The 26,680-nt window shown below is 36.8% G+C and overlaps 3 protein-coding genes across 3 annotated transcripts; 2 read left to right on the forward strand and 1 right to left on the reverse strand.

The window, feature by feature from the left end:
* The first annotated feature begins 7,724 nt into the window (after window positions 1–7,724).
* On the forward strand, window positions 7,725–9,365 carry LOC107712112 (green-sensitive opsin-3). Its single transcript, XM_016517251.1, has 5 exons — window positions 7,725–8,100; window positions 8,208–8,376; window positions 8,590–8,755; window positions 8,841–9,080; window positions 9,213–9,365. The coding sequence occupies exons 1-5, from the start codon at window positions 7,740–7,742 to the stop codon at window positions 9,324–9,326; spliced, it is 1,050 nt and encodes a 349-aa protein (XP_016372737.1). The 5' UTR covers window positions 7,725–7,739; the 3' UTR covers window positions 9,327–9,365.
* Window positions 9,366–13,424: 4,059 nt separating this feature from the next.
* LOC107712111 (green-sensitive opsin-1) lies at window positions 13,425–15,556 on the forward strand. Its single transcript, XM_016517250.1, has 5 exons — window positions 13,425–13,900; window positions 14,039–14,207; window positions 14,512–14,677; window positions 14,772–15,011; window positions 15,132–15,556. Exons 1-5 carry the CDS (start codon window positions 13,540–13,542, stop codon window positions 15,243–15,245), a joined length of 1,050 nt encoding a protein of 349 aa, XP_016372736.1. The 5' UTR covers window positions 13,425–13,539; the 3' UTR covers window positions 15,246–15,556.
* A 5,921-nt stretch (window positions 15,557–21,477) lies between these two features.
* LOC107712113 (synaptoporin-like) lies at window positions 21,478–25,911 on the reverse strand. Its single transcript, XM_016517252.1, has 5 exons — window positions 25,852–25,911; window positions 24,256–24,374; window positions 23,151–23,349; window positions 22,811–23,002; window positions 21,478–21,910 (listed from the first exon to the last, which is right to left on the reverse strand). Exons 1-5 carry the CDS (start codon window positions 25,873–25,875, stop codon window positions 21,593–21,595), a joined length of 852 nt encoding a protein of 283 aa, XP_016372738.1. The 5' UTR covers window positions 25,876–25,911; the 3' UTR covers window positions 21,478–21,592.
* Window positions 25,912–26,680: the final 769 nt, after the last annotated feature.

Here is a 26,680-nt window from a genome sequence, read left to right on the forward strand (position 1 = left end):
GACCATGTACACCTCTTCATGGCAGTGGTGTTCCTTGATGGCAGTGGCCTCTTTCAGCAGCATAATGCACCCTGCTACACTGGAAAAAATGGTTCATGAATGGTTTGAGGAACATGACAAAGAGTTCAAGGTAATGCCTTAGTCTCTAAATTTCCCAGTTCTCAATCCAATTGAGCATCTATGGGATGTGCTGAATTAACAAATCCAATCCAATGGAGACTCCACCTTACAACTTGCACTGCTTATAGGATCTGCTGCTGATGTCTTGGTGCCGGATTACCACAGGACACCTTCAGAGGTCTTGTAAAGTCCATGCCTCCATGCATCAGAGCTGTTTTAGCAGCATAACAGGGACGTACACAATATGAGGGGTGTTTACACAACACCGTTTTAAACTAAAAATTCATTCATTAATTTCATTTACATGACAACAGTGTTTTGGGGGTCTGAGAATGCAATCTTTTAAAAAACGAGTTTCAAAGTGCAAGTTCTTGAAAACAATGCTGTGGTCGTCTCCATGTAAACTGGCATGAAAAATACAGGCTTTTTAGTTGTTTCTGCAGATCCGTATGAACAGGGATCATTTTGACAACGTTCTGTATGCGACGCCATCTGTATGCGAAACGTTTTAAAAATGCAAAGAAAAAACTTTTCTTTTTAGTACATCGTTGACATTTAAATGTACCCTTAAGCAGGTGATTTTAATGTTGTGGCTGATCAGTGTATATAGGTTAAATCTAACCATCTGCAAATCACACAAAAAAATTAACTTCACAAACAATAAAAAAAAAATGATTTGAAGAACCCTTAGGTGTATTGGAGATTTCTTTGTCACTTGTTTTAAGCATAAACTGCACTAAATGTCTTTTAGTAAGGTTTATGCTTTTTTTTTTTTTTTTAGAAATCTGACAAGTCACCATTTCATGACCACTTGTTCCAACAGTGGCTGAACACAACTTATACTACACTGATATACAACCTACTAGAGAATTTAGACAATGAAATGATAAAAATAAAGTTAATCGCTGTAGCAATTATCACATGTAATGATGGGTATTCAACTATTCATATTATTTTGTCCAACCCTTATAGTTATATAGCAATATGGATATTTTAATATTCAAATATTAAGACTTATACAGCATACATGCGTTTTTAAGAATATGGACATTACAATCAGCAGTTAAGGAGACTATGAGATTTTTGGCAATGTTGCTATTCAATAATTGGAGAACTGTATGATCAGGAACATGCAACAGACTGAAGATGTGTTGTATTTGATAGAGGCCTGAAAGACAGTCAGATAAATGCTGCACTGCCAGAAAGGTCTGTACACCCTGGAGTACTTTGATTCAACTCTATCTACTGCCAGCAGAGTCTTAACCAGAAAGCTTAAGTTTATTACCACCTGGCTTGAAACCAGTTGAGGAAGCTACTTCCAAAGTCACTCTATTGAGGAAGTGAATACTGTGTTTTTGACAGGAAACCCTCTCCTTCCACGCTAGCAATTTCCAAAAGTTGCTTGTCCATACTGCAATGTTTCAAAAGGCTCAAATCTCCTTATACGCATTTGTAAAACATCCTAAACACTCATGATGATACTGAGAGAGACCAGGGGCCTATACAATGAAGCCGGTTTAGTTGGCTGACCAGGTAAGGTTCAGGTTAGTTTGTGCCAACCCTGGGATTAGGGACCATGAAAGTGGCTTGGATTTTAGTGGTGTTCATCGCCTTAGAAACTAAGGGCAAGCTCACACTACAGGACTGTAAGACTACCTGATTTGCTCTGGTACTCACACTACACAACAAAGTTTCTTGTCATCTCTGCACAAGCTACAAGACATTTTTTCAAAAGGCAGTCCCGACCAACAGCGAAAAAACAAAACAAAACAGTTTTCTCACATAAGTTTCATGCAAGAAGTTCACGCAAGGGACTACATGATTTTTCAGTTTATACCATGTGCACTGTGATTGGCTGGATGAATTCTCACTGTCATTGCATTGCACACACTAAAAGATCATGTGGCGATAATATCAGACAGGTTTAAAAATATTGCAGCATCTGATAGGCTCAGATCAGGTCGATGATCAGCGTCATGGTACCAACAAAGCCTGACTGGATTGGTTTGGTTTTGTCAACTCAATGCCCCAGCTCAATGCCAGCTCATTATTTGGAGTTGAATGGATCACATGATTAACTGAACACACCACAATGCGAAACTGTGTTTTCAAATTTATCCATATGGGAGAGTGATTTCAAAAATCTCAATTTTCGCTGGACAAATATGTCGTCAGTGTGGGCAGAAGGCCAAAATGTAGATAAAAAGGTGCATTTTCAAATTTAATGTGGATGTAGCCTTTATGTAGCACTTTATTTAGTCTAACAGTCTAATTTGATATATGGCCGGTCAGCCAGCCAGCCTATCGGCCAGTTGCCTTACTACTGTAGGCTATAGGACTAGAGTTTGTATTCACACTGCATGGTTAGCATAGGCTGGCTAATCTTTGTGTATTCCTAGTGAGCAGAATCCCTAACAAGACACTAAACCCATTACCTGATTTCCAGCATTTGTTAGCCTCTAGCAGCTGGATGGCTAAACAAACTTTCAAACATCCCCTGAATGCATCAAACCTTATCCCTGTTTCAATGGGTGCCTGATTAGTAAAACACACCCATAAAGCAATTCAATAAAGCAAAGCAGGCTGAAGAATAAAATGATAAAGACCTAAATAGATATTTTCTGATAAATTTGAAACTTGAAATTTGAAAAATTGACTGGGGCACTGCCTCAAAGGAGGGTGGCCACGACGTGTGTGTAATAATATATAATAATTGCGCAGTGTGAGATTCATTGGTAAACAGAACTTTGTGAGATCGCGATGAACAAAGAGTGACCGCTTTTTAGTGGTTATTATGGGCGCTCTTTGCGAGCTTTCTAGGCAATCCATTTAAAATGTAGAACTTTGTTTTTCAGCCACACACACGTTGCAAAGTTTCGGGAATGACATCCTGCATATTTATGCGGGATTCTCTCTCGAAGTAGCAGTGTTTGACATGGTGATAACCATAGCAATAAACGGGACAAATATGTGAAAATGTGAATTAAGACTAGAGCACCCTCACTCATTTCAGAAGCACCCTCTCAGTGATTATTTCTGGAACCTGGTTGATACACTTTTATTGTATAACTATATACAAAAACAACAAAATACAAATGCACTAAATAAAATAATTTAATAAATGCATATTTACAATTTAAGCACTTAACTAAAATAAGTATTAATAAAATAAATAACTAGAGAAGGCTGACTATAATCAGCTTGCTTCCATTTAGTAAGAAAAGCCTACTCTTCACCTGAATTAGAAAAAAAAAAAGCTCCTCTGGTCTTCAGTGATGCATGAACAACGTTTGAGCGTACACGTAGATATTACGCGAGAGCAGAGCCAATTTATAAAAGAACAATGTATATTTTAAAGCGCATGTCCAGTTTTGTGTGCGTGAAGAAAATCCACTTGCGAGAGGAGAGATTCGTGCTCGCGCATTACATGGATCGCGTAACATTATGCGCTCTCGACATTGTCATTAAGATCACACTATAGAAACCGCCTAAAATTAAGTATAAAGAGGGGAAGAAAGCGGCCCTAGGCAGCTGCCTAAACACATGCAAGGATCCGCCACTGCCAGACGCAGTTAGAAATGTACTAAAAACAAGCCTATCGCAAGACATGGGGGCACCTGGGGTGGCCAGCCAAATTTCAGGGGGGGCCAGTGCCACCCCTGGACACCACGTAAACCCGCCCCTGGATATTGCAAATAGTCTGGTGGCCTTCAGTTGGACTTCCAGAGGCTTTCAGTTCTAGCCTGATTCAACTTTAAAAAAAAAAAAAAAAAAGAATATGCTGAAGAATATTCTCAACTGTTTTCCAATGAATGTGATTGAGATACCACCTTAATATTCAGTGTTGTATCAAAGTTTGTTTTGCTGAAGCATCTGTTTTGTCAGTCATGTATATAACATCACATAAAGGGAACACGCCCAGCAAAATTCATCTTGATGTTGTTGATGTTTGCAATCAATCCAACAGGCTAAGTAATATGCTGTTGCAACAATGAAGGTACAATGTGGGCTGCCAGCTTTGTGTTTTGGGTTGAAAGGATCACACGACTGTTACATGACTAGTACTCCAGTTTCCCCAGGCCACACTACAATGCAAAAACAGGGTTTTCAAATGTATTCACTTGGGAGAGCGTCTTCAAAAAGCTCAGTTTTCGCCGTCTCAGTATAGATGGAAGACCAAAAATGCAGTGCAGCAAAACAGTGATGCAGCAAAAATTGGGAAACAACACAAAATAAATTAATCAAAAATGTGTGTAGATTAAAAGCCATATTTCTTTGAATAGCTGAATAGCTAAATAAAACCTAAAGCCATAACCTTCTACTGGGAAAATATATAAGGACGCTTAACTTGTCATGCTTGACTTTTATGGTTCAAATTTTAAATTTTCTGATTGAGGATGAATTGCACAGAGGATGAAAGCTTTTACATCCCCATGTCTAGGACAGGGCTTGTCATGGGTCCTTTTGAGTACAGCCAGTACTATTTAGCAGAACCATGGAAATTCAGTGCTTTGGGTTTCTACATATTTCTGCTGGTCATTTTTTTGTTTACCTATAATGGTCTCACATTGCTGGTAACAGTTCAAGAAACTTCGACAGCCACTCAACAACATTTTGGTCAACTCGGCACAATTGTGGTCATCTGTGGATTCACACTTTCTTTCTGCTCCTCATGCATTGAAGTCCTCAAGCGTGTCCACCAGTCAACCAGAAACATCTTCCATGAAACAGAAATGTCAACCATTTATGCTGGTTCCTCCAGCATGAATGCGTTCCTGTTGGTTATAATGTCTGGTATCCACTAAATCTGCTCAAAGTCACAAAGTCACCTATTTGATTTTGGAACCTTTTTGGAAGGTATAAAAGCAGGCATCTGGGCACATCCACTTTTGCAGGTGTCTTTTAGGCAAATTTGGCTCCTCTACAGCAGGATAAACGGCATGAGGGAAACAATTTTTACATTCCTAAGTCCAACAGGACAGGGCTTGTGAGGAGCCCTTTATTAATATATGCAGTATTACCTGGCAGATCTATGGCAATATAAGGCACTTGTTTTTTATTTGTTTTTCCTGATTTGCTTTGGGCTACCAATCGATGTGGTCAACCTTGGTAAACCTGGCTTTCTTTTTAGATTCATGGTTACATTCTACTGCTCCCTTGCTGGTTATATTGCTCTGGGTCACACAGGTTGTGCCATTGAAGGCTTCTTTGCTACACTTGGTGGTAAGAAGACTTCAGAATAATCTGTTTTGTTGTTTAAGATTCCATGTGATTTCTTTTCTTTCTTTTTTTTTGTCTACAGGCCAAGTTTTTCTTTGGTCTCTGGTTGTGCTTGCCATTGAGATGTACATTGTGGTATGCAAGCCAGTGGGGAGCTTCAAACTCTCTTCAAACCATGCAATAAGCAGGCACTGTTTTCTCGGAATTAATAACCTGTAACTGTTCAGTGCTCCCATTTTTGGCCTGATCCAGGTAAGTCACTCATGCTAATCAGTGTTACTTTGGAAATGTAATATTGCAAGTTACCCTATTTAAATGTAATAAGTAGTGTAACTAATTAAATTACTTTATTAATGTAACTGATTACATTTGATTACTTTTCTAAATTTCTAACAAATGCTTTCAAATGTTAATCATTTTGAAACATTTAAACCAGGCAGGGTTAACCTTACAGTAGATCTCAAAACTGATCACTGTCAGACTTTCAAAATCCAAAAAGGTTGTTTGATTGTTCTGGAGCAACTTCACACAATCAACAAGGTGCATGGAAAAAGAAGTGAAGTGACGTGTGGTGAAGAAGTGAAGAACAGTTATATTTTGGACAATACCAGCAACACTTGTGACATCAAGGGGTTGACTTGATGTCACAGGTGTTGCTGGTATTGTCCAAAATATAGACTTCCAAAATCATTCATCATTTGAATTAAGATCATAATAATTTATTTATATATAATAATTTTAAAGCACAGCCACAACAAAATCAGACTTTAGCAATTTTTTTCACTTTGAGATCGCTCTGCGGTTAAATACTGATTTAAAATCATAAGATATACTTTAATAGCTATAATACTGTTTTGGAAATCCAATTTTTGCATAGTTATGACAGGAAACACTGGCATCTAACAATACTTTTGGGAAAAACTGTTAATCTTAAAAAATAAAGCCTATATACAAACCCAAATAGAAAATAAAGGAGACATCAAATAAGCATGTGTCCTATTCTGTGTCCTAAAACATCCTGAAACATTGGTGTCTCATATTTTAAAGCAGTCAATGCAATTTGGGAAAGAAATCAATCAAATCTGTATGTGTGCAAAAATATTCAGATGTAACTCCCTTTGTAATCTTTAACATTTTCATAAGTAACTGTAATTCAAACATTTTTTCTCAGTAACTATAACTGATTACAGTTACATTTATTTTGTAATTAAATTAAGTAATTCTGTTGCTCCCCAACACTGTTGCTAATTAGACACTTTGAATTATAGTGGAAGGGAGGGGCTCGGATAGTCATTTAAAATTCTTCATTTTGATGGTTTTTGTCTTCTTGTTGAGGAGTGCTTAGTGTCAACGAGCAAAACAGAGGTGTGCTCAGTATTTCCTGCGTAGAACTATTTGCCAGCTATGTTTTCTTGATTTTTTTAAGTGCTTTTCAGTCCACTGTCTTCAACAAGCATAAGTTCACATGGACCAGTCTCTATAGGGCCATATATCTCTTCTCTCTCTGCCTCATGAACATATTAGTTTAAAGAAGACTTTTTAAGACTTGACCTGATCCTTTTTTGTTAATGCAGATACATCACATTTGGGCTCTGTAGTACTCATTGAAAAAATAGAGCATGGGTAGATTAGTTTGTGCAAATGCTCAACACATGGTTTATCTCATGTCTTTCCACCAATGCTTCAAAACAAGGTATAGCTCACCACTAAATCTAAACATAAGCCTCTTTTCTTCACATCATCACATGCAAGGGTCATGACCAAGTGCTTAAACCCACCCAAGGGTTGAGTGAGAAACATAATAATAATGACCTTTTCAAGTCAATGTCATCATCATGCCTGATCTATTAATATTATTGTGTTAGCTGCTTTGTCAGCGTTTCTGTATACATTTTCAAAATGTTCTTGAAAAGTAGAATAATTAATACATGCACGAAAATGTTGTGTTTAGTGGTTATAATTGATGGCTAACTGTAAAGTTAAGATGTACAAACAAAAGTTTAAGTTTTGTTTGTACTTAAGTGTTCTTGTCACTAAAAACAGAAACAGGTGTTTAGAAGTGAAAATCACAGTACATCAGACAACAATCACATTTTTTAATGAAATACAGTGCTGTGTATACTCTCTCTGAACCGACAAATGATATAGTTTCTTAATATAAGAATCTTGAATGTCAAAAGAGTGTCAAGATCCAAAGCTTCACATGTGATTAACTCACAACTGATTATGTCTGCTCTTATCATTCAAATCCCACACTGCAACACCCTCCCACCTTACGTTCCTGGATTTATACCTTATAAGGAACCCCAGGCAGATATATAACACCACCTTTGCAAATAAAGAGCAGGTCCACCAGCAGATTGCATCCTCTCTCTGGTCTGGATCACTAGTGGGCAAAGATGAATGGCACTGAGGGAAACAACTTCTACATCCCCATGTCCAACAGGACAGGGCTAGTGAGGAGTCCTTTCGAGTATCCGCAGTATTATCTAGCTGAACCATGGCAATTTAAAGTGCTTGCAGTCTACATGTTCTTCCTCATGTGTTTTGGTTTACCCATCAATGGCCTTACATTGGTGGTTACAGCTCAACATAAAAAGCTCAGGCAACCTCTAAACTTCATTTTGGTCAACCTGGCTGTGGCTGGAAACATCATGGTTTGTTTTGGATTCACGGTCACTTTCTACACAGCAATTAATGGCTACTTTGCTCTTGGACCAACTGGATGCGCGATTGAAGGCTTCATGGCCACGCTTGGAGGTGAGGGGAATTATAATGCTGTATGTTTTTGGACTGGTTCGATCACTTATATTTAGCTGTCCTATAATTTGGGTGCAACTGATCTCACTATTTTATTTGCTTCACAGGGCAAATTGCCCTTTGGTCACTTGTGGTGCTGGCCATTGAGAGATACATTGTGGTCTGCAAGCCTATGGGTAGTTTTAAATTCTCAACCAACCACGCTTTGGCGGGAATTGGATTTACATGGATAATGGCCATGTCATGTGCGGCTCCGCCTTTGGTTGGGTGGTCCAGGTCAGCCTAGTAATACACTAACCTTCAATTTGTGGCAGTAAAAGAAAACTTTCCACAGCTGAACACACTGAAATTTGTACCTTTTATTGCTCACTAGATTTTAAATGAAAACATTTAAAATGTTGTAAAATACACAATTTTCTAAATGTAGTTGTTTTTAAATGAGAGAAGAGCAATCTAAATTTCCTAACATCAGGTGCATTGCTTTAACAGATATATTCCTGAGGGAATGCAGTGCTCATGTGGACCAGACTACTACACCCTGAATCCTGACTACAACAACGAATCATATGTCATCTACATGTTCGTCTGCCATTTTATATTTCCAGTCACCGTAATTTTCTTCACCTATGGACGGCTTGTTTGCACAGTCAAGGCGGTATGAAATGTCACTTTAAAAATTCCTGCAAACTATTGGAATACTATGTTAAAATGGCAATGCCTTGGTTATTTTACTCCCTTAGGCTGCAGCTCAACAGCAGGACTCAGCATCTACCCAGAAAGCTGAGAGGGAAGTTACAAGAATGGTCATCTTGATGGTTTTGGGTTTCTTGGTGGCTTGGACCCCTTATGCCACTGTTGCTGCTTGGATCTTCTGTAATAGGGGAGCTGCTTTCAGTGCCCAGTTCATGGCTGTTCCTGCCTTCTTCTCAAAGAGTTCATCCATATTTAACCCTATCATTTATGTGCTGCTAAACAAACAGGTAAATCATATATCAGAATTGCAAGAATGAAAAGTCCTACACATTCCATTTCCTCTACTCCCCCCCCCACCCAATTATTAAAAAAGTGGCAAGTCCTCAAAAATGTACTAAATGAAACTTTGTTCTTTACAGTTCTGTAACTGCATGCTGACCACTCTTTTCCGTGGAAAGAACCCTCTTGGCGATGATGAGTCCTCAACTGTGTCCACCAGCAAGACGGAGGTGTCCTCTGTATCTCCAGCATAGACTTTTGGACCTCTCACAGATTATGTTCTTTTAGTCATTGACCAACTTCTGGCATCTGAAAAAAAGAAAAAACAAAGTTGAATTAGTTGTGCATCTCATATGGTTGTGTTCACTATGATTAACAAACTGGTGAACTCGCAAATATTTCTTAAAGAAGTAAAAGGCTCATTGGGTTTAATGGGTTACCAGTTAACTTTTTTATGAACTGAAAAGCTAGAATTTATATCTTTGGCCTAAAATGTGTGTATATTTTGTACATGAAACGAAAATTGATAGAAATAAATATTGGCATTAAAATGTCTTTGTTTTCATTATTTATGAATTGATTTAAGCTTCAGTTTGGTCACACACACACATATATATACTGTATGATATTGAAACTGAAATTAGTTTACTATAGCTTGTGCACACTTTATTTGTAATAAAGACACAATCCATGTGCATCATAAATGTGACCTTTATGATGCTCAGACAAAGCACCATTGGCCAGACACAAGAGCAGACAAAAAACAGATTAATCTCCAGGAATGTTCTCTCAAAGTCAGAGCAAACACAGGTCAATAGCACCTTGGCAAGTGGTCCAATAATGGCACTAGAAATTGGCACTGGAATGGCAGGCCACAAAAATGGCACTGGAAAATCCATGATCATGTTTAACAATTTTGGACAACTTGCTGTTCTACATAGGAACGGGTCCTAGGCTAAAACTTTGCACTTTATTTTTCCCATAAGTGTGGGTATGGCCATTTGTAAATTTATTTTATGTTTACATTTAGTCATTTAGCAGATGCTTTTATCCAATGCGACTTACAAATGAGTACAATGATTGTAAATGTTGTACAGTTTTACTATTTACTGCACTTTGTCGCACTTCTCCCTATTTCCCTACAGAAGCTAATGAATCGGAGATCCCACACATTCACAGAAAACAGCTTACTTCAGCGTTTAAAAATATGGTCAATAAAGGCTTTAGTTTGGATGTTAGTTAGTTTGGATGAAAGACTCTACTGCTCAATGGTCTGATTAAAGCTTCCAGTGATTATGCTACAAGTGTCCGGCTTCTATGGAAGGCAAACATTGCCAAAACTCTTTTCTTTTGTATGTTTAGACATGCACATGCAGGCTGTGTTAAGGCATTATCCATCCAGTTCCTTCCGCTTTCAAGTTTGAATACATCATATGGTGAAAGGGTCACCACAGGGTTTATGCAGATGGCCACAGGGTCTGTGCAGAGGACTCATCTGGTTCTCATGGTCTTTGCTGAGGATCTGTGCTGATGGTATAGTTGACAAGGTCTTCGCAGGGGATCTGTCTCTAGGGCTCATCTTGTTGTAGTTAAAAAGGACATGACAAAACATGACTTTAGACTGACATCACACAGCATACCATTGCATTATCCCTCATGATATTATGTGTACCATTACAACATCCTTCATGAATAAACATGACGTCTGATGTTTGTATAGGCTACATACACACCAATCTATCATTGCATCACATATGCAAATATAGTCTCAAATACAGCAATTTCATCGGCACATTAATGCTGTCACATTAACGTGGACAAACAGTGCATCTTAACACGGTCAAATTTCATGGGTTCTGTTTAAAGACATTTGGCCCTGTCAGCCTTCCATAAAAAATTTCCGCGTTAACGCGGACAAACAGTGCGTGACGGCACGGTCAAACTTCATGCGTTCTGTTTAAAGGATTTTGGCCCCATCTGCCTTCCATAGGCTTCCATCTCACATCGGAGCCATAGGCTATATGTTGGTATTTTGTCTCGTTGTTGCAGTTGTTTTAAATGTACGCTTTTCTTGATTTCACACTCTCAGAAAACTGACATTCTTGGATCTCAACAAACTGTTTTTGTGTTCTCGGTCTGCTTTTCTCCACTGCCTGCTGCTGTTTCATCTGCCCATCTGACGTCTGCCTGACTACCTACCTGACGGTGCTTGCAGCGCAGTTGCTGCTGTGGATTTCGTGGTGTGGTGGTGGTCGACGTCGTTGTGTGTTCCAATTGGTCGCTTGGAGTTCTGCTCGTCTTGCCTTTGTGAGCGGGAGATGAGGGTTAACAAGGATCCTCACTTTACAACGGATTACACTGTTTATGCTGTTTTTGCAGCTTAATTCGTTTGGATTTTGAGTCGGACATAGGCTATTCTCATTCCGTTTGACTCACATTTTTCTGAATTTGTGTAGTGTCTTAAGTACATATAGGTTTTACTGTTAAAAGCGCTTTGAGCTCTAGAAAAGCGATATAAATTGTATAGCGTAGGCTACTTGTAGGCTGTCCAGTTCCTATTTCACTACAAAATAAAAAGAAAGGAAAATAAAATGATGGTTTGCTACTTTATAGATATGTTACATTGTGACATTTGGACTTTTTTCACTTTTCGATCATTTTAATGTATCGGTTGATCAGGATTACAAAACTGAAAGATTTGTTCACGAATAGGACTGATAACACCAGTGTTGAATTAGGCTAAGTGCACCAATGTGCCACAACCAATGCAGATCCAGAATAATTTTTGTTAGGGGTACTGAAGGGGGCTTTATAATTCTAAAGGGGTGCTAATTAAATTAGACAGTAAGTAACCTGCACAGATACGCATAGCCCCTAAAATACATAAATTCTTATTTAAAACCTAACTCAGACCATAGCCTTTCTACTCTCTGCTATACTTCAGCCTCGCACTCTTTCACAAAATGAATACAGTTAATGAAAACAGACAAATAGTGTGTTCCATAATGCGAACTATAATGAGAACTTTAAAGTCATCCAAGGATGGCGGTGGTTGGGAGAATGTTCAGAGTGTGCATTAGAAAGTAGGCTATAAGAGTGTTTTGATTCGTTTAGGCTATTATGGCCAATATATTAATTCGCATAATTCCAGTTGTGTTATTTCATAGCTTTGAAAATGTTACTATTATTCTACAATGTGCAAAATACTCAGAATAAAGAATGAGATCAATATTAAAATGCGTTACGACATGGCAGCCGTGCTGTCGTAGAATACTGCATTTAGGAGCATGTTCGAATGTTCAAAGTCAATCAGAGTTTAATCTATTAGCAAACTGTATACATTTCTTTAACATCATTTATTTATCATATGATTTCAGTTTAAACATTCCATTACTTTTCCAACCTTTCACGATGATTGGGTAACGATTTTTATGAGTCACAAAAAAAGACTGCACTATCAAAATCTGTCATTATTTTACTCACCTTATGTCTTTCAAAACCGGTATAATTTTCCTCTGTGGAACACAAACTATTGACGTTGCTCATTTCCATACAACTGATCCATAAAGTGTAGAAATATAGCGAGTGTCCTGTAGCCTCATGGTCATCTCTCCAGCACGCAGCACAATTCCGAGTTCTGAGGTTTCTTCTCCTGTGTCTCTCCCTACCACTTCCTGTTCGTTATCCATTATACTACAAAGACAGAAACTATTAAAATTACGTTTTTAAAATAGATTTTTATGAAGTATTATAGTAGCTTAACATATGATTCGTGCATAATATTTTAAGTCTTCATGTAACTTCTTTGAAGAGCAGACTGACAATTCGTTATCTACATTCACCATCGTGCAGCATTCATTTTTAAACAAATCGTATAAACATTTTTATTATGCTACTAATTTATTTATTGCAAATGATTGTGAGATTGCAAAATTCTATGCAGGAGGTGAAGGTTCTGTGAGAGGGTCTTACAAAAAACAAAAAACAAAAAGACAACCCAATTCCCACACAGCCGCAGCTGTGACAGACAGTAATATTGAAATAAAATGCACATCAGTGTTGTGTTTTAATATTTTAATATGATTACTACATCAGACAACTATCGCATCTCAATTACACTTTATCCTTGAAATAAATACAGCTTTGTTTATACTCACTTTGTACTGACAATCAATATCGTGGCCTAATTTTCTGAACCAAAAAAGTCAAAAGAACTTTCAAAGATCCAAAGCTCTACCGGGTGATTAGCCTGAAACTGATTATGTCTGCTCTTATCATTCAAATCCCACACTGTAACACCCTCCCTATCTTACGCTCCTGGATTTATCCCTCATAAGGTACCTCAGAGGGATATATAAACACTCCTGGTGCATCATTGCAAATAAAAAGCAGGTGAAGAGCAGCCACTTAGCTGTACCACAGCAGCAGATTACATCCTTTTTTCCTCTGGATCACTAGTGGGCAAAGATGAACGGCACTGAGGGAAAAAACTTCTACGTCCCCTTGTCCAACAGGACAGGGCTAGTGAGGAGTCCTTACGAGTATCCGCAGTATTATCTAGCTGAACCGTGGCAGTTTAAAATTCTTGCAGTCTACATGTTCTTCCTCATGTGTTTTGGTTTACCCATCAATGGCCTTACATTGATGGTTACAGCTCAACACAAAAAGCTCAGGCAACCTCTCAACTTCATTTTGGTCAACCTGGCGGTGGCTGGAACCATCATGGTTTGTTTCGGATTCACGGTCACTTTCTACACAGCAATTAATGGCTACTTTGCTCTTGGACCAACTGGCTGCGCGATTGAAGGCTTCATGGCCACGCTTGGAGGTGAGGGGAATTGCGTAATTTTTTTTGTTGCTGTTTTATTTGAACTGCTGTGAGGAATTCTTTAGGTGAATGTCAATGTGCAATATGGGAAAACAACTTGTAGGTGTTAATGAATTTCATATTTTATTTGCTACACAGGTGAAGTTGCCCTTTGGTCACTTGTGGTGCTGGCCATCGAAAGATACATTGTGGTTTGCAAACCAATGGGTAGTTTCAAATTCTCTTCCAGCCATGCTTTTGCAGGAATTGCATTTACATGGGTAATGGCCATGGCATGTGCGGCTCCCCCTTTGGTTGGATGGTCCAGGTTGGTCTAATAAGACATTCTGCAGTCATTTTGCTATCCAGTGCATTGATTATAACAAACATTTCAGTTGAACCTGAGGTATATTTGAAAGCAACACGTTAGGTTTATCAATACGTAGGAATACAACATTGGTTTACTTTCAATTTAAAGCAGCAAATAAGTCTTTTCCCCTTGTGATGATTTATTTATTTTTACTGAATTATTGTACTAACTAGTTCTTTTTACATGCCTAAGTACAAGAGGCTACAATCTTTATGAGTACTCGGACTGAAATTTCATAATATCAGGTGCATGTCTTTAACAGATATATTCCTGAGGGAATGCAGTGCTCATGTGGACCAGACTACTACACCCTGAATCCTGACTACAACAATGAATCATATGTCATCTACATGTTCGTCTGCCATTTTATATTGCCAGTTACCGTAATATTCTTCACCTATGGACAGCTTGTGTGCACTGTCAAGGCGGTATGAAATGTCACTTTAAAAATTCCTGGAAATTCCCAGTTACTGGAATACTATGTTAAAATGATATCATCCTTTGGTTATTTCCCTCTCTTAGGCTGCAGCTCAACAGCAGGACTCAGCATCTACCCAGAAAGCTGAGAGGGAAGTTACAAAAATGGTCATCTTAATGGTTTTGGGTTTCCTGGTAGCTTGGACCCCTTATGCCACTGTTGCTGCTTGGATCTTCTTTAATAAGGGAGCAGCTTTCAGTGCCCAGTTCATGGCTATTCCTGCCTTCTTCTCAAAGAGCTCAGCCTTATATAACCCTGTCATCTATGTGCTGCTAAACAAACAGGTTAAACATTTATCAGACTTGTCCTACATATCCCAGACATCCCTTTCCATTTCTACTCTCTCTTCTCTCTCTATTGTCTCTATAAAATAAACCTACTAAATGAAACTTTGTTCTTTACAGTTCCGTAACTGCATGCTGACCACTCTTTTCTGTGGAAAGAACCCTCTTGGCGATGATGAGTCCTCAACTGTGTCCACCAGCAAGACGGAGGTGTCCTCTGTATCTCCAGCATAGACTTTTGGACCTCTCACAGATTATGTTCTTTTAGTCATTGACCAATTTGAGCATCTGAAAAAAGGAAGAAAAAAAAAAGACAGTTGGATTAGTTTTTGATTGTGTTCACTTTCACCATTAACTCGGTGAACGCAGAAGACACATATATTTGATGTGTGCAAACTTTAAAAGTATTTATTGGGTGATCAGTGAACATTGAAATTGTGGTTTTATTTTTATGCGCCGGGAGGCTAGCATTTGTATCTTTTGCCTAAAATGTACATATGTTTTGTAAATAATGAAAAAGAAATACATAGAAATAAACACTGGCATTAAATACTGGTTTTGTTTCTATTATTTATGAATTGACGGAATATTCTATTTGCTCCCACATACTGTATATAAGATACTGAAAGTGATATTTTAACTGTGCTACAAGCAATAGTATAGTACACATCATATTTTTAAATTGAGAGAGATTATCCACTATTCAGACTATAATGTACTGTATAGACAAAGTTTACAAATGTAAACAAAACTTTGGAATGCACAAAAATTTAACAGTCCATCAATCACAGTGTGTTTTATATGTCAGACCCAGTATGAAACCCCTACAAAAAGCCCTACTCAGCTATTCTAAACTTGCAATTGTGCTAGACTGTGGACTGAAGCAGGGTAATCTTTTTTAATGAGATAAACAGGGTGAACATCAGCACCAATTTCTCATACCATTCTGATCCAGCCTAAAGATCCTGATGTGACCTCCATGAAGCTAACACACAATGCTATTGAGCAGACACTAACAGCTAATTCCAGGAATTAGTTTTCTCAAATATAAATAAGAATCAGTAGCACCTTAGCTCAGTGTCAAAAATTGTCCTTTTGGAATCCCCAAAAGTAGTGAATAATATATTTTTCAAGTCTAGAACAGTCTATATAAACAGTAGCTAGTAGTTGTTTGTTTGTTCGGTTTAGTATACTAATGAGAATGTTTTCATACAGGCTGTAATTTTGTCTTCACATGATTGGAGAAAATAGAAAATCCATGGTAACATTCAGGCAGTTTGAAAGATTTTTCAAGCATTCTAACTAGGGGAAATATACAGCAAGCCTTCAAGTGGGTTAATAATGCTAAGAATTTTTCATATTAAATTAATCAAACCTTGTGTAATGGACATTTCTAAACCACTTTTATTTTAATTTGACACGTCTAATTTTCTTGCTGGTCTTCATAGAGAATTTTAAACAATAACTGTCTCATATTTTCAGTGGTGTCTGTTCTCCTACTTAACCAGAAAATGATGTCAGTAATCACTAATCCTGATTCTGAGAAAGGATGTTCAGTGGCAAGGCTGTGACATTTATAAGAGCATAACAGCATGTGTTGCTTCAAGCAGCTTGACGGGGCAGCAAACTACTATGCCAGTAAGGTTACATTAACAGTATATAATTACTGCCCTCGCAGCAAACCTGCTTTAAGATAAGGAAGGCAAAATGATCACAATACCTTTATTTAATCTCTTCAGTCAGCTGTTGCCTTTGTTAAAATGATAAATGGTCTCCAATATCAGCAATTCACTCTTACAGTACATCTTTGTTCTGGCTGTCATTTCAACTTTCAGTTCTGCTGCCTATTCAACCTTATCATCTGTGCTGCTCAACAAACAGGCACAGTATGCACTGGATCAAATGCTTATTTCTAACATTTGACTCACTAAGTGTCATTTGTAAGCATTTTATGAAGTCATTTACTATTTGTTTTATTGTAGCATTCTAATCCTATTTGTCAGACTGAATGCAGCAAGAATCCTCTTGGAGATTGTAAATCCTCAACTGTCAACAAGCAAAAAACAGGAATTTGTCTACACATGTACTATCCCATATCTAGCCTTGCTTTAACAGTACTGTAACATTTCTATTTATTTCTTTGTGTTGATAATGTTAATGCATTTTTTCCTTTTCACTGTCTGTTTCTATCTCTCTGGAAATTGTCCTCACGGCACCTTGGTGTCCTCATTGCACATTGCAGTCATGTCATCTAAGTGTAACTCAAGCCCTGACACAACTAACCCTCAAAAGATTACGAGATCAGGCTCTGGTAGTAGGAACGGCATTGACTTCTCAGTGGGCACGACTCAACAAGATAAAGATAAGACAATGATCAGCTTAAGCCAATTTGCAAGGTGCTCACCCAACTGTGGTACTGAACACTAACCTCTGGCTAAAGGAATTATGGGTTTAAACTAATTGGTTTCTCCCTCATGGTGAGAAGCATGCAGTACATTTACATCCAGTCCTGTCCAAGATATAATTCTGTATATATTTTTTACATAATTAAATAGCTAGATAAACAATATGCAGCCCTAGAGGGGACAATTGCTTGGAGTAAAAATCTTAAATGCCATTTGAAAATGTAATTTGTAAATCTCACGTTTTCTCCCATAGTGCCTTCAACTGCCAAGGCTTCAGATCTGTATTTATTATCCATTCCCAAAATTACATGTCAGTTGCACTTCTCAAAATACCCTCTAAAAAAATGTAATAGATTTTTCGATATATAACAACAAGCTTGTTAGTACAAAAATGTTCGGAGTCTGGATATTCACGCGCAGGAATTTTTGCAGCTAATATAAAACAATTCTCCAGTGATCTGGTATGGTGGAAACAAAGTAATTACTTGAAATTAATAAAATGACTGTAATTCTGTCAGGACCACTATCGTCAAAGATGATTGACAATTAGCATACAGTTTGGATTGGCGGTATGGTTCCGTTCTGGGCAAGAACTCCCTGCGCATCCATGCAGCCTAGCATGGATGAGAGCAGGGAGAGCAGCGATAACCCCCCCAGGGTAAACAGAACAGAACCAACATAAATGTATTGCAGATATCGTTAAAGTTCAATAATGTTATGTACACATTTTAGAATTAGTCTGATTCAAAGGAGAATCAGAAGGCTGAATTCTGACTGTCAGAGGAGGAGTTGGGGATGGAGGAGGGTAATTAGCTATTGAGCAATGCGAAAACTGCTGATACTACTGCGGGACCTTATATATGAATACTTAGATAGGTGTCATATTCCCATAGGTTGATGGGGATCAGCTGAGAGTCAGCTGATGCGAGCTTGACTAACGTGACCTGCCAGAACTAACGCTACGCTTGATTTATGGTGATGTTGTTGGTTTTACGTGCGCTAATGGTCAGGGATGCAGCTGGAAAACGTGTCCCACTTTTGGGATTGACAAGAATCACACTGATACGGTGCTCTTATACACTATTGGCCATGTGTTAGTATAGAGGGAAGCTAAAACACAATGGGGTGATTGTACAGTATTAGTAGAACATTTGAGGCTGAACATTGCCAAGAAACTTTATCACCAATTGTAAATGCATATAAAGTCATTTACTAATAAAGCAGTCAAGTGAAGTTCTAAACTGTATGTATGGATCAGTTATTTATAAGGAAATAACAAAAAGGTCAGCATGTCCAAATTTAATTTAATATCATGTCTACTAAGATGCCTTTTTAAATCAGTTTTACATCCTTTACTGCCCATGATATCCCACAGTCCTATTCATTCATTTTTGGCAGTTGAAAAGTATAAAATAGCATCTGATAGAGCAAGTGATACATACATTCATAAATGGCACTGCATAAGAATTATTAAATGGTTGGTTATGCCTAAAGTTTGAATTTGTTCTAGTCTAGATTATTAGACAATGTTATGGTGCTTTGAAAGGTAGTTTCCACCTGCTTTCGTACAAAATCATTTTTTTTACGATAAATAAAACATTTGTTTTTATTTTGATACGGTTTTCAAATTTACTCTACATTTAACTTCAGTTTCATTTTGTTTCAGCAATGATTTTGATCATTTCATAAATGTTTTCATTTCATAAAAGTCACTTAAAGTTTTTAAACTCTTTAGTATTTACATTTTTAAGGAATCAGTTCAAGATGCCATTGCCAAAGATTTAAGCAACATCTGCTACATCTTTTTTTTGTGTAACAGATTAGTGTTCAAAAAATGGACTCACAGTTTATTTCAAATTTACTCTACATTTAACTTCAGTTTCATTTTGTTTCAGCAATGATTTTGATAATTTCATAAATTGTGAAATTGACTGTTGACTGACTGAGTGGCAAGACAGCTGTCCTGTTTCAGAGTCACAGATTGTGTTAGCTGCACTGTATGGAATAAAATCGCTGTCAAAAATAATCGTACGTAATTCAAAGCATTTGTGTGTCATTTTAATTTAATGAGTCAATACTGACCTGCGTTTGAGGCTGTAAAAAGCCTGGCCTCTTAATCCTGACAGTCACAATTTAAAAAAAAAATGATATCACTTCCCTGATATGATATCACTTTTTTCTTCTTAGAAAATATTTACAATTATGTTTACAATTATGAAAAATTCCTACAATTATGTAATAGATATTAGATAGATATTGCTTTAAAGTTAAATGTATACAGTTCTGTAGTCTGTGAATTTTGAATTCTACACTGTGTACTATGGTAGTTACTGGAATAATTACTTCTATAAATCAAGACAAGCATTTATTTGTGGTTTTAGGTAATAGATGATGGTGGCTGCAACTTAACTCATGTACTGTAGCTGTAGCTTTATGTAGCCTATGACCATGGCCCTGTCGAAGAGCCAGAAGTGACAGATGGATGAACAGAATGACAAAAACTGGACTGCAGTAGAGGAACAGCGAGGCTAATGTAATGCTAAATCAAATTTTGAACTATTTTTGGGTGAACTATTCCTTTAACTATAGCCTTGAACTATAATGTAGTATTCACAGTATTTACAATTTACGAAATGCTGTTACATACTGTAAAAATACTGGGAATATTTACAATATACATCTTATTTGACACCTGTTAATCAAAATTATATATGCATTATTGCCTTTCCATTGTCATTTCTCTGTTTTTACCAAGCTCTTTAAAGCGCTCATTGCACTCTTTTAGTCCAAGGCCTGTAATTGAACAGCTGTAGAGATTCTCAGTGGTAACCTTTAATTTGGCACAAGCAACATGCCAGTGGCTAAAAAGAACCTAAAAGCTGCTATTTGGATCCTAGGCAGCTGCAAGCAGTTAGCTTCACTGCAGTGCTGGATATACTCTGCAGATATAGAGATGTTAACCACATGGCTCTGATAGGAGTCTGACAGGCCAAAAGATCCTAATTGCTCCCTTACACCCCTTCATTAAAAGGCTTAATGGGGAAAACAAGTAGCTTCAGCCATGGAGGTTGTCTCTTTTGTAAAAGACACCGCAAACAAAGAAACTGCACAAGCACTGATAGAATAAAAGATAATTCACCATAAGTCCCCAAATGTTTCTGTGTTTCTTGTTTTAATTTCCACGAAGATTGTTCATTTAACATTCATTGTTTTTCCAGGAACGATCTGAATTGGTAATGGTAGCATTGGTCATGATGAAATACATAAAAACAATAACCATTTAGAGGAATAAGAATAGTTGTATTACTTAATTTTATGACGCAATCAGTATAACATAGTAACATTTATACAATTTGGAATGCTACAATAAACTGGAACAACAGACTGACTTTTTGCATTTGATTTTATCTCATCTTTTTGCATGCATTTTTCTGAACACTGTGTATGGTTAGACAAAATGATTCATTAAAAAGATCTCCGACTAGACATCATCCTCGGTCCACAGGGTTTCCATGCCATTCTCTGACTCAAGTCATTTGGTTTTCCCAGGCATCTACTGGTAATTAATCATTATTCATAGCAGAACATAAAAAACATAGAAAACATAACAAAAAGAACACCATATCTTGTCTGACACTTGATCTTGATACCATGTTATTCTTTAAAATACCTTGGGAAAGCTAAAAATAAATGGCATTTCTAAATATAGGCTATATCAAAGTACCATAGTATTGCCATCCAATGTGTTTACCATGGTACTGTCACTGCACTTTTTGTAAAGGAAATATTTAAACATAAAACATAGACTATAAGAATATAGGCATACAATGCTAAATGGCATCAGAAATATCACAGAGCCATATCTGACATGGTAAATTCATTTGTTCATATGCATATGTGTATATATGTGTATATATGTGTGTATATATATTTATAAATATGCAAAAAAGGTTATATACTATATCAAGGTAGAGCTTTAAATTCAATGGCACTTAATTATACAGTAAACAAATAAATAACAGTATGCAGACTGATATCTACAAAAATGTCACAATTTCTACATCACATGATAGAAATATCACATTCACAAAGGCAAATTATCTGTGTTATGATGACTGAGAAAACAACAGTGTTTCTCTTCTCTTTTCTTTCTGTGCTCCACACTCACACTCTCTCTCACATCTCATTAACAAATATGAGAGGGCCTCTGGATGTGGGACTCCCCACCTGTCGGTAAAGCATCGGCTGTCCTAGATTGGTTTGGGGTAGGCTGAAGCCTCCGCTTGATAAGTCAAAACTCCCTTGATTGTAGAGCCTCTGGCCAAAACCAGCTCCAGATTGATCAAAACTGGTTTGACTGTACTGCCTGAAGCTGTCGCGTTTCTCAGAGGGAGTTCTGGAGGGATAGCGCTGAATAGACTTATGCAAACCTGTCTCTTTGTAGGCAAACCAAATATTACCAGCCCAAAGGAAGAAGTTCAAAAAACCAAAGGCCTGTAAGCACACAAGGAGGAATTCGAATTATGGAATTTGTTTGAAAAATTGGCCATTTTTATAGGAAAAGAAATTTGTTAAAACATACTGGCTTGACTAAGCCTTATCTGATGGTTTAAAACATTTGTAAAAACATAAAAAAGTCTGACAGCAGTTGCTAGGCTGTTGTGGATGGTTTCTATCTAATTGATAGGAGGGTGTTTGGTGGTTTGTAGGGTGTTCTAGGGTGGTTGCTAGGCTTTTGTGGAGTCCTTGTTGGTGGCAAATTATGTGAAGCCCACATAATTAGGCATATAAATGTACACTACTGTTCAAACGTTAGGGGTTAAAAAGAAGTTTTGTGTTTGTGGAAAAAAAGTGTTTGAAAAAAGCCTCTCATGTTCACCAATGATGCATGTATTGTCCAAAAATACATTAATAAACAAAAACTAGCTAAACAATGATCCTGTGAAATGTTAATACAATTAAAAATTTGCTATTTTAATATATTGTAAAATGTAATGTATTCCTGTGACGGCTAAGCTGAGTTTTCAGCAGACGTTAGTGTCACATGAGGCTTCAGAAATCATTCTAATATGCTGATGAAAATGAAAACATTTCTGATTATTATCAATGATGAAAACTGCTTATTATTTATTGTAATATTTCTATAATTTTTTATTTTTGTGCAATCCATGATACTTTTCCCCCCAGGATTCTTTAATGAATAGAGAGTTCATTTGAAATAAAAACATTTTGTAACATCATAAATGTCTTTTTTGATCAATTTAGTGCATCTTTGCAAAATAAAAGTATTACTGACCCCATATTTTTAAAAGGTAGTGCATGTCAATTGCTAATGAATTGATATGATTTTTTTTCTTCCCCATATCAATACTGTGTAAAAAATAATCTACTCACCACAGACATGTTGAGATTCGTCCAGATGGGCTCCTGCAAGACCTCACATAAGTTCTCCTGGGCTCTGCAAGCAGATATTAACAGCAGGATTTGATGCACATCAGTGGCTGTCTTCACCCCAAACAGAGTTTTAGCCCAGGCAATTGAGCTTACCAGCCACAGGCTAGAGAACGCTAAAGTCACCAAGAAATCCTATGGGGATTGAAAAGAAGAGGAGTATAAACAGAAAGAGTTCTTGATGATTCAACTGAGTTATATTGAGCTTTTCTGCACAGTTTGTGCTCTCAGACTTTTCCCTTTACAGCATACATTTCTTACAGAAATTCTGAAATGCACTCACAACTACTGGACCTCTGTTCTTCTCTCTGTATTTGTTCTGGTAGAAGAAGTAAACAATTGTGGCCAAAAGGGAATAGAGAAAAGCCAGGACCGACACAGTGACGAAGAACTGTGCAGATGAAGCATTATCCCCCTCGAGAAAGAGAGTCTCTTTCCTGGTTCCTTCACATAGAGGAGCACTGAAGTGTACCTGTTGGAGTCTGGGAAGAGAAAACATAGGAATTTGCTCCTTTAACATGTTTCAAGCACATCTTATTTTTGTTTCAAGCACAGTTTCTTTTTGTTATCTTTAAAAGTCGAGACTACGACAATGGGATGCCACTAATATGTCAAATACCTTCTGAAAATAGTCACTCACTTTAATTACAATTACTGATGGCATTTTACATTTGGTTTTTAGCTATGATTAATTTATTCTACAAGTGAAAGTAGTCAATAACTGGGTGTTACTGAGATAAAGGGAATTATATTTGGCTGGTCATATGAATTCAGAATGGTGGCCTTCATGAAATGACCAGCTTTGGTGTCGTTATTTTTAACGGAAACGACTAAAAATAGTTTTTGTTTATAAAATTAAAACTGAAAAAAAAAAAAAAACATAAATAGTAGATTAAAAACTTAACAAAAAATAGAAATGTTGAAACAAAAATAGGTTGCAGTACTAAAAACTAGAACTAAAATAATAATAGAAATGGAAATAGAAATCAAAATCAAAATCAAAAATGCCAAAACTAATAAAAATGACAAAAGGACATAACAAAATAAACAAAAACTAAAATTAAGATGAAAACTGAAAATCTAAATTAAAGGCTAATTCAAAATATGAATAAATACTATAATAGCATATAAATACTAAAATAACATAAATTAAACCACTTTATTAAAACTACTTATATGTTAAAAAAATTAGTAAGGAAATAAATTACTGATCGCACGATTACACAATAGTTTCATTGTGTAGGTTATAATTTTGTAAATTAATACTTAAAACTAAACTAAACCAAAGATATAAAATCAAGTCTTTTTGCATAAACTGATAATACATGTTTATAGTATAACATGCAGTATAATACTTATATTGAGTTGTGGTAATTAAGAACACTTACCGGAATGGGTAGTTGAAACTGATGCTGATGTTGCTTTGGGTTTTGTCCAAACATTCTACTTTAACCATTATCTGGCCAGAATACCCCCCACATGTTGCAAATGCTAAAACAGCAAAAAGCTGTAGGAGAAAAAAGCTAATTATTAGTGAAAAGCCCTGAAGATATAAGCCTATATGTGGAGGGGACAAAGATCAGTTCTCTAGACTCTCCATCGGTAGCTTTACAAAGTCAAGACAAATTAACCTCACATTCTGTTTTAATTATCCTCCTGTTTTTTGATTTAAGGTCAATTTAAATGACCTTTCATCCAACTGCCGCACAATTAATCGTGCAAAATTAGACACAGATGCTTTTTAAGTGCACTAACCCTTGCAGTTACTGTAAACCTGGATGCCGGGCACTAACACGTTTGTCTGACACAATTTGAATATTTTTTTCCCCCCATTCAGTTTTGCGTTTGGCATAATAAATGAAAAGGCTGGAGGTTTACTGGACAAGTGCCAGGGCTTTATTCTCTGCGTGGACACAGGTGTTTGATAAGAAATGTGTCCAAGTCTCCTGCTATTCTCTCCCCAGTCCCTTCCTCTCGTTCTCTTTCCGATAATATGATACAGCAGGTGAAAAGAAGCAGGCCATTTCAATTAAGATTTAATGCCTTCACTGTATATATTAATTAAATACAGTCTGGAATACTTATGCTATGAGTGTGTGGGTCTGTGTGAGTCAAAGGAAGACATAGAGACACAGAAGGATGGAGAGTTTTTAGAAATGTATTATGCTATTTCTTTCTCCAGACTATATGAAAATTGCTTTGGGAATGTGTGAATATTTAATTAATATCCCATATAACATATATTAACTATGCTTACACAGAACAGATTAAACAAAGAAGAAAATAGGTAGCTTCTTTGATGAGTCTCTGATGAGACCCAGTGAATTATGCAAAGGTTACCCAGGGGTTGCCAGCGCACCCAGAAACACACACACACACAATCATATATATTCACACACACTAATTACCAAATTTTTTACATAAATATGCATGCATATATAGTACGTGCAAATACAAACATGTAATCATGCTGCATTTAGCTCAGCTCAGATTCATCATTAAAGTCTGTCAAAGAGCTGGATGGCATCGATCTTTTGCACATTTCAACAAGAGCAGATGAATTATTCAAGCAAGAGAGACTACAAACAGGGAGCCGACGCTGCGACCCCAAAGAGCAGCTAATAATTAAATCTGATTCCTGATAGACATATTTACATGCATTTAAACACTATTTTGAGAATGTGATCATGAGAAACTGCACAAAATACTGTCCGAACTTTACTTTCATTAGACACTTTATCTTGTGACTGTCAAATTATGAGCAAATACTTACTGACACACTTTCACATCATATTACATTTCTAGTCGGTTAATATTGACTAGAAAAAAAAAAGATACAAATAAATGATTTTTTTTTTTATAAACAATACATATTTTATTTTAGCTTTAAGCAGTGTTTGAAATAAGTGGTATAATTGTGCCAATAAATTTTGGTCAAATACAATTCCTAATACTTGAAGGTTTTAGAAAAAGAGAGGTCTTACCGGAGCAAATATGACCATACACATTGATGAAACGGATTAAGCATCAGCCTGTGAGTCTGTCTATGAAGGAGAGTTGAGCTCCTCTGCCAGCCAAACCCAGAGATACTGAGTGAGTGAACACCATGGAGATGCTTTACAGGGGAAACTGGCACTGTGTGTGTCTGCTCTGTGTGTCACACATGTACACACACACACACACACACACACAGATGCACTTAATAAGGGGCACACATAATAATACACGCAGACCTATTTAAATGCAGACCTATTGCACGTGTATATAAATATGCACATATTCTGTACATACACTCAGACTCAGTCACTGAAAAATATGCAATTAAGAATGTAATAATCTAGATCAACTTCACATTACGTAATCCTTAGCAGATGTATTGGGTACATTACAGCCATAACCTCAGTGTTTTACATGCAGGACATAAATAATTATGATTATAAACAATAATTCTGCCACAGTAATGGCCTTCTGTTTTCATTAATTGTTGCAAATGATTAAAGTGGAATCTAGACTGTTGGTAAATTAATTTTTCCCTGCACATTTTTGACAGCTTGATGACTAAATATCTGGTCTGTGTATGTGAATGATTCAAGAAAGAGAATTATCACACACAATCATCACACATCATACGCTATTTAATCACACTGGCAAGATTTGTGATCAAAATTAACTTAAATTTAATTAAAAAGTATTCTTTTTGTTTGATTTATTTTAGTAGGACATACTTGTAGTCACTCCATCTCAGCCAGCTTTAAGGACACAATAAAAATATTATAATGAATACAACACATACATAGGTGTCATTAATATATA

Source organism: Sinocyclocheilus rhinocerous, unplaced genomic scaffold (genome assembly GCF_001515625.1).
Source record: "Sinocyclocheilus rhinocerous isolate Xijiao unplaced genomic scaffold, SAMN03320098_v1.1 scaffold1710, whole genome shotgun sequence".
Taxonomy (NCBI): Eukaryota; Metazoa; Chordata; class Actinopteri; order Cypriniformes; family Cyprinidae; genus Sinocyclocheilus; species Sinocyclocheilus rhinocerous.

Excerpts from the sequence above, each read along its gene's own strand:
- LOC107712112 (XM_016517251.1), top strand. The coding sequence starts at position 7,740 with ATGAATGGCACTGAGGGAAACAACTTCTACATCCCCATGTCCAACAGG. Across the intron at positions 8,756-8,840 it reads TTGTTTGCACAGTCAAGGCG|GCTGCAGCTCAACAGCAGGA; the intron begins GTATGAAATGTC and ends TTACTCCCTTAG. Across the intron at positions 9,081-9,212 it reads ATGTGCTGCTAAACAAACAG|TTCTGTAACTGCATGCTGAC; the intron begins GTAAATCATATA and ends TGTTCTTTACAG.
- LOC107712111 (XM_016517250.1), top strand. The coding sequence starts at position 13,540 with ATGAACGGCACTGAGGGAAAAAACTTCTACGTCCCCTTGTCCAACAGG. Across the intron at positions 14,208-14,511 it reads CCTTTGGTTGGATGGTCCAG|ATATATTCCTGAGGGAATGC; the intron begins GTTGGTCTAATA and ends TGTCTTTAACAG. Across the intron at positions 14,678-14,771 it reads TTGTGTGCACTGTCAAGGCG|GCTGCAGCTCAACAGCAGGA; the intron begins GTATGAAATGTC and ends TCCCTCTCTTAG.
- LOC107712113 (XM_016517252.1), bottom strand. The coding sequence starts at position 25,875 with ATGTGTATGGTCATATTTGCTCCG. Across the intron at positions 24,375-25,851 it reads GTATGGTCATATTTGCTCCG|CTTTTTGCTGTTTTAGCATT; the intron begins GTAAGACCTCTC and ends TTTCTCCTACAG. Across the intron at positions 23,003-23,150 it reads AGAACAGAGGTCCAGTAGTT|GATTTCTTGGTGACTTTAGC; the intron begins GTGAGTGCATTT and ends CAATCCCCATAG.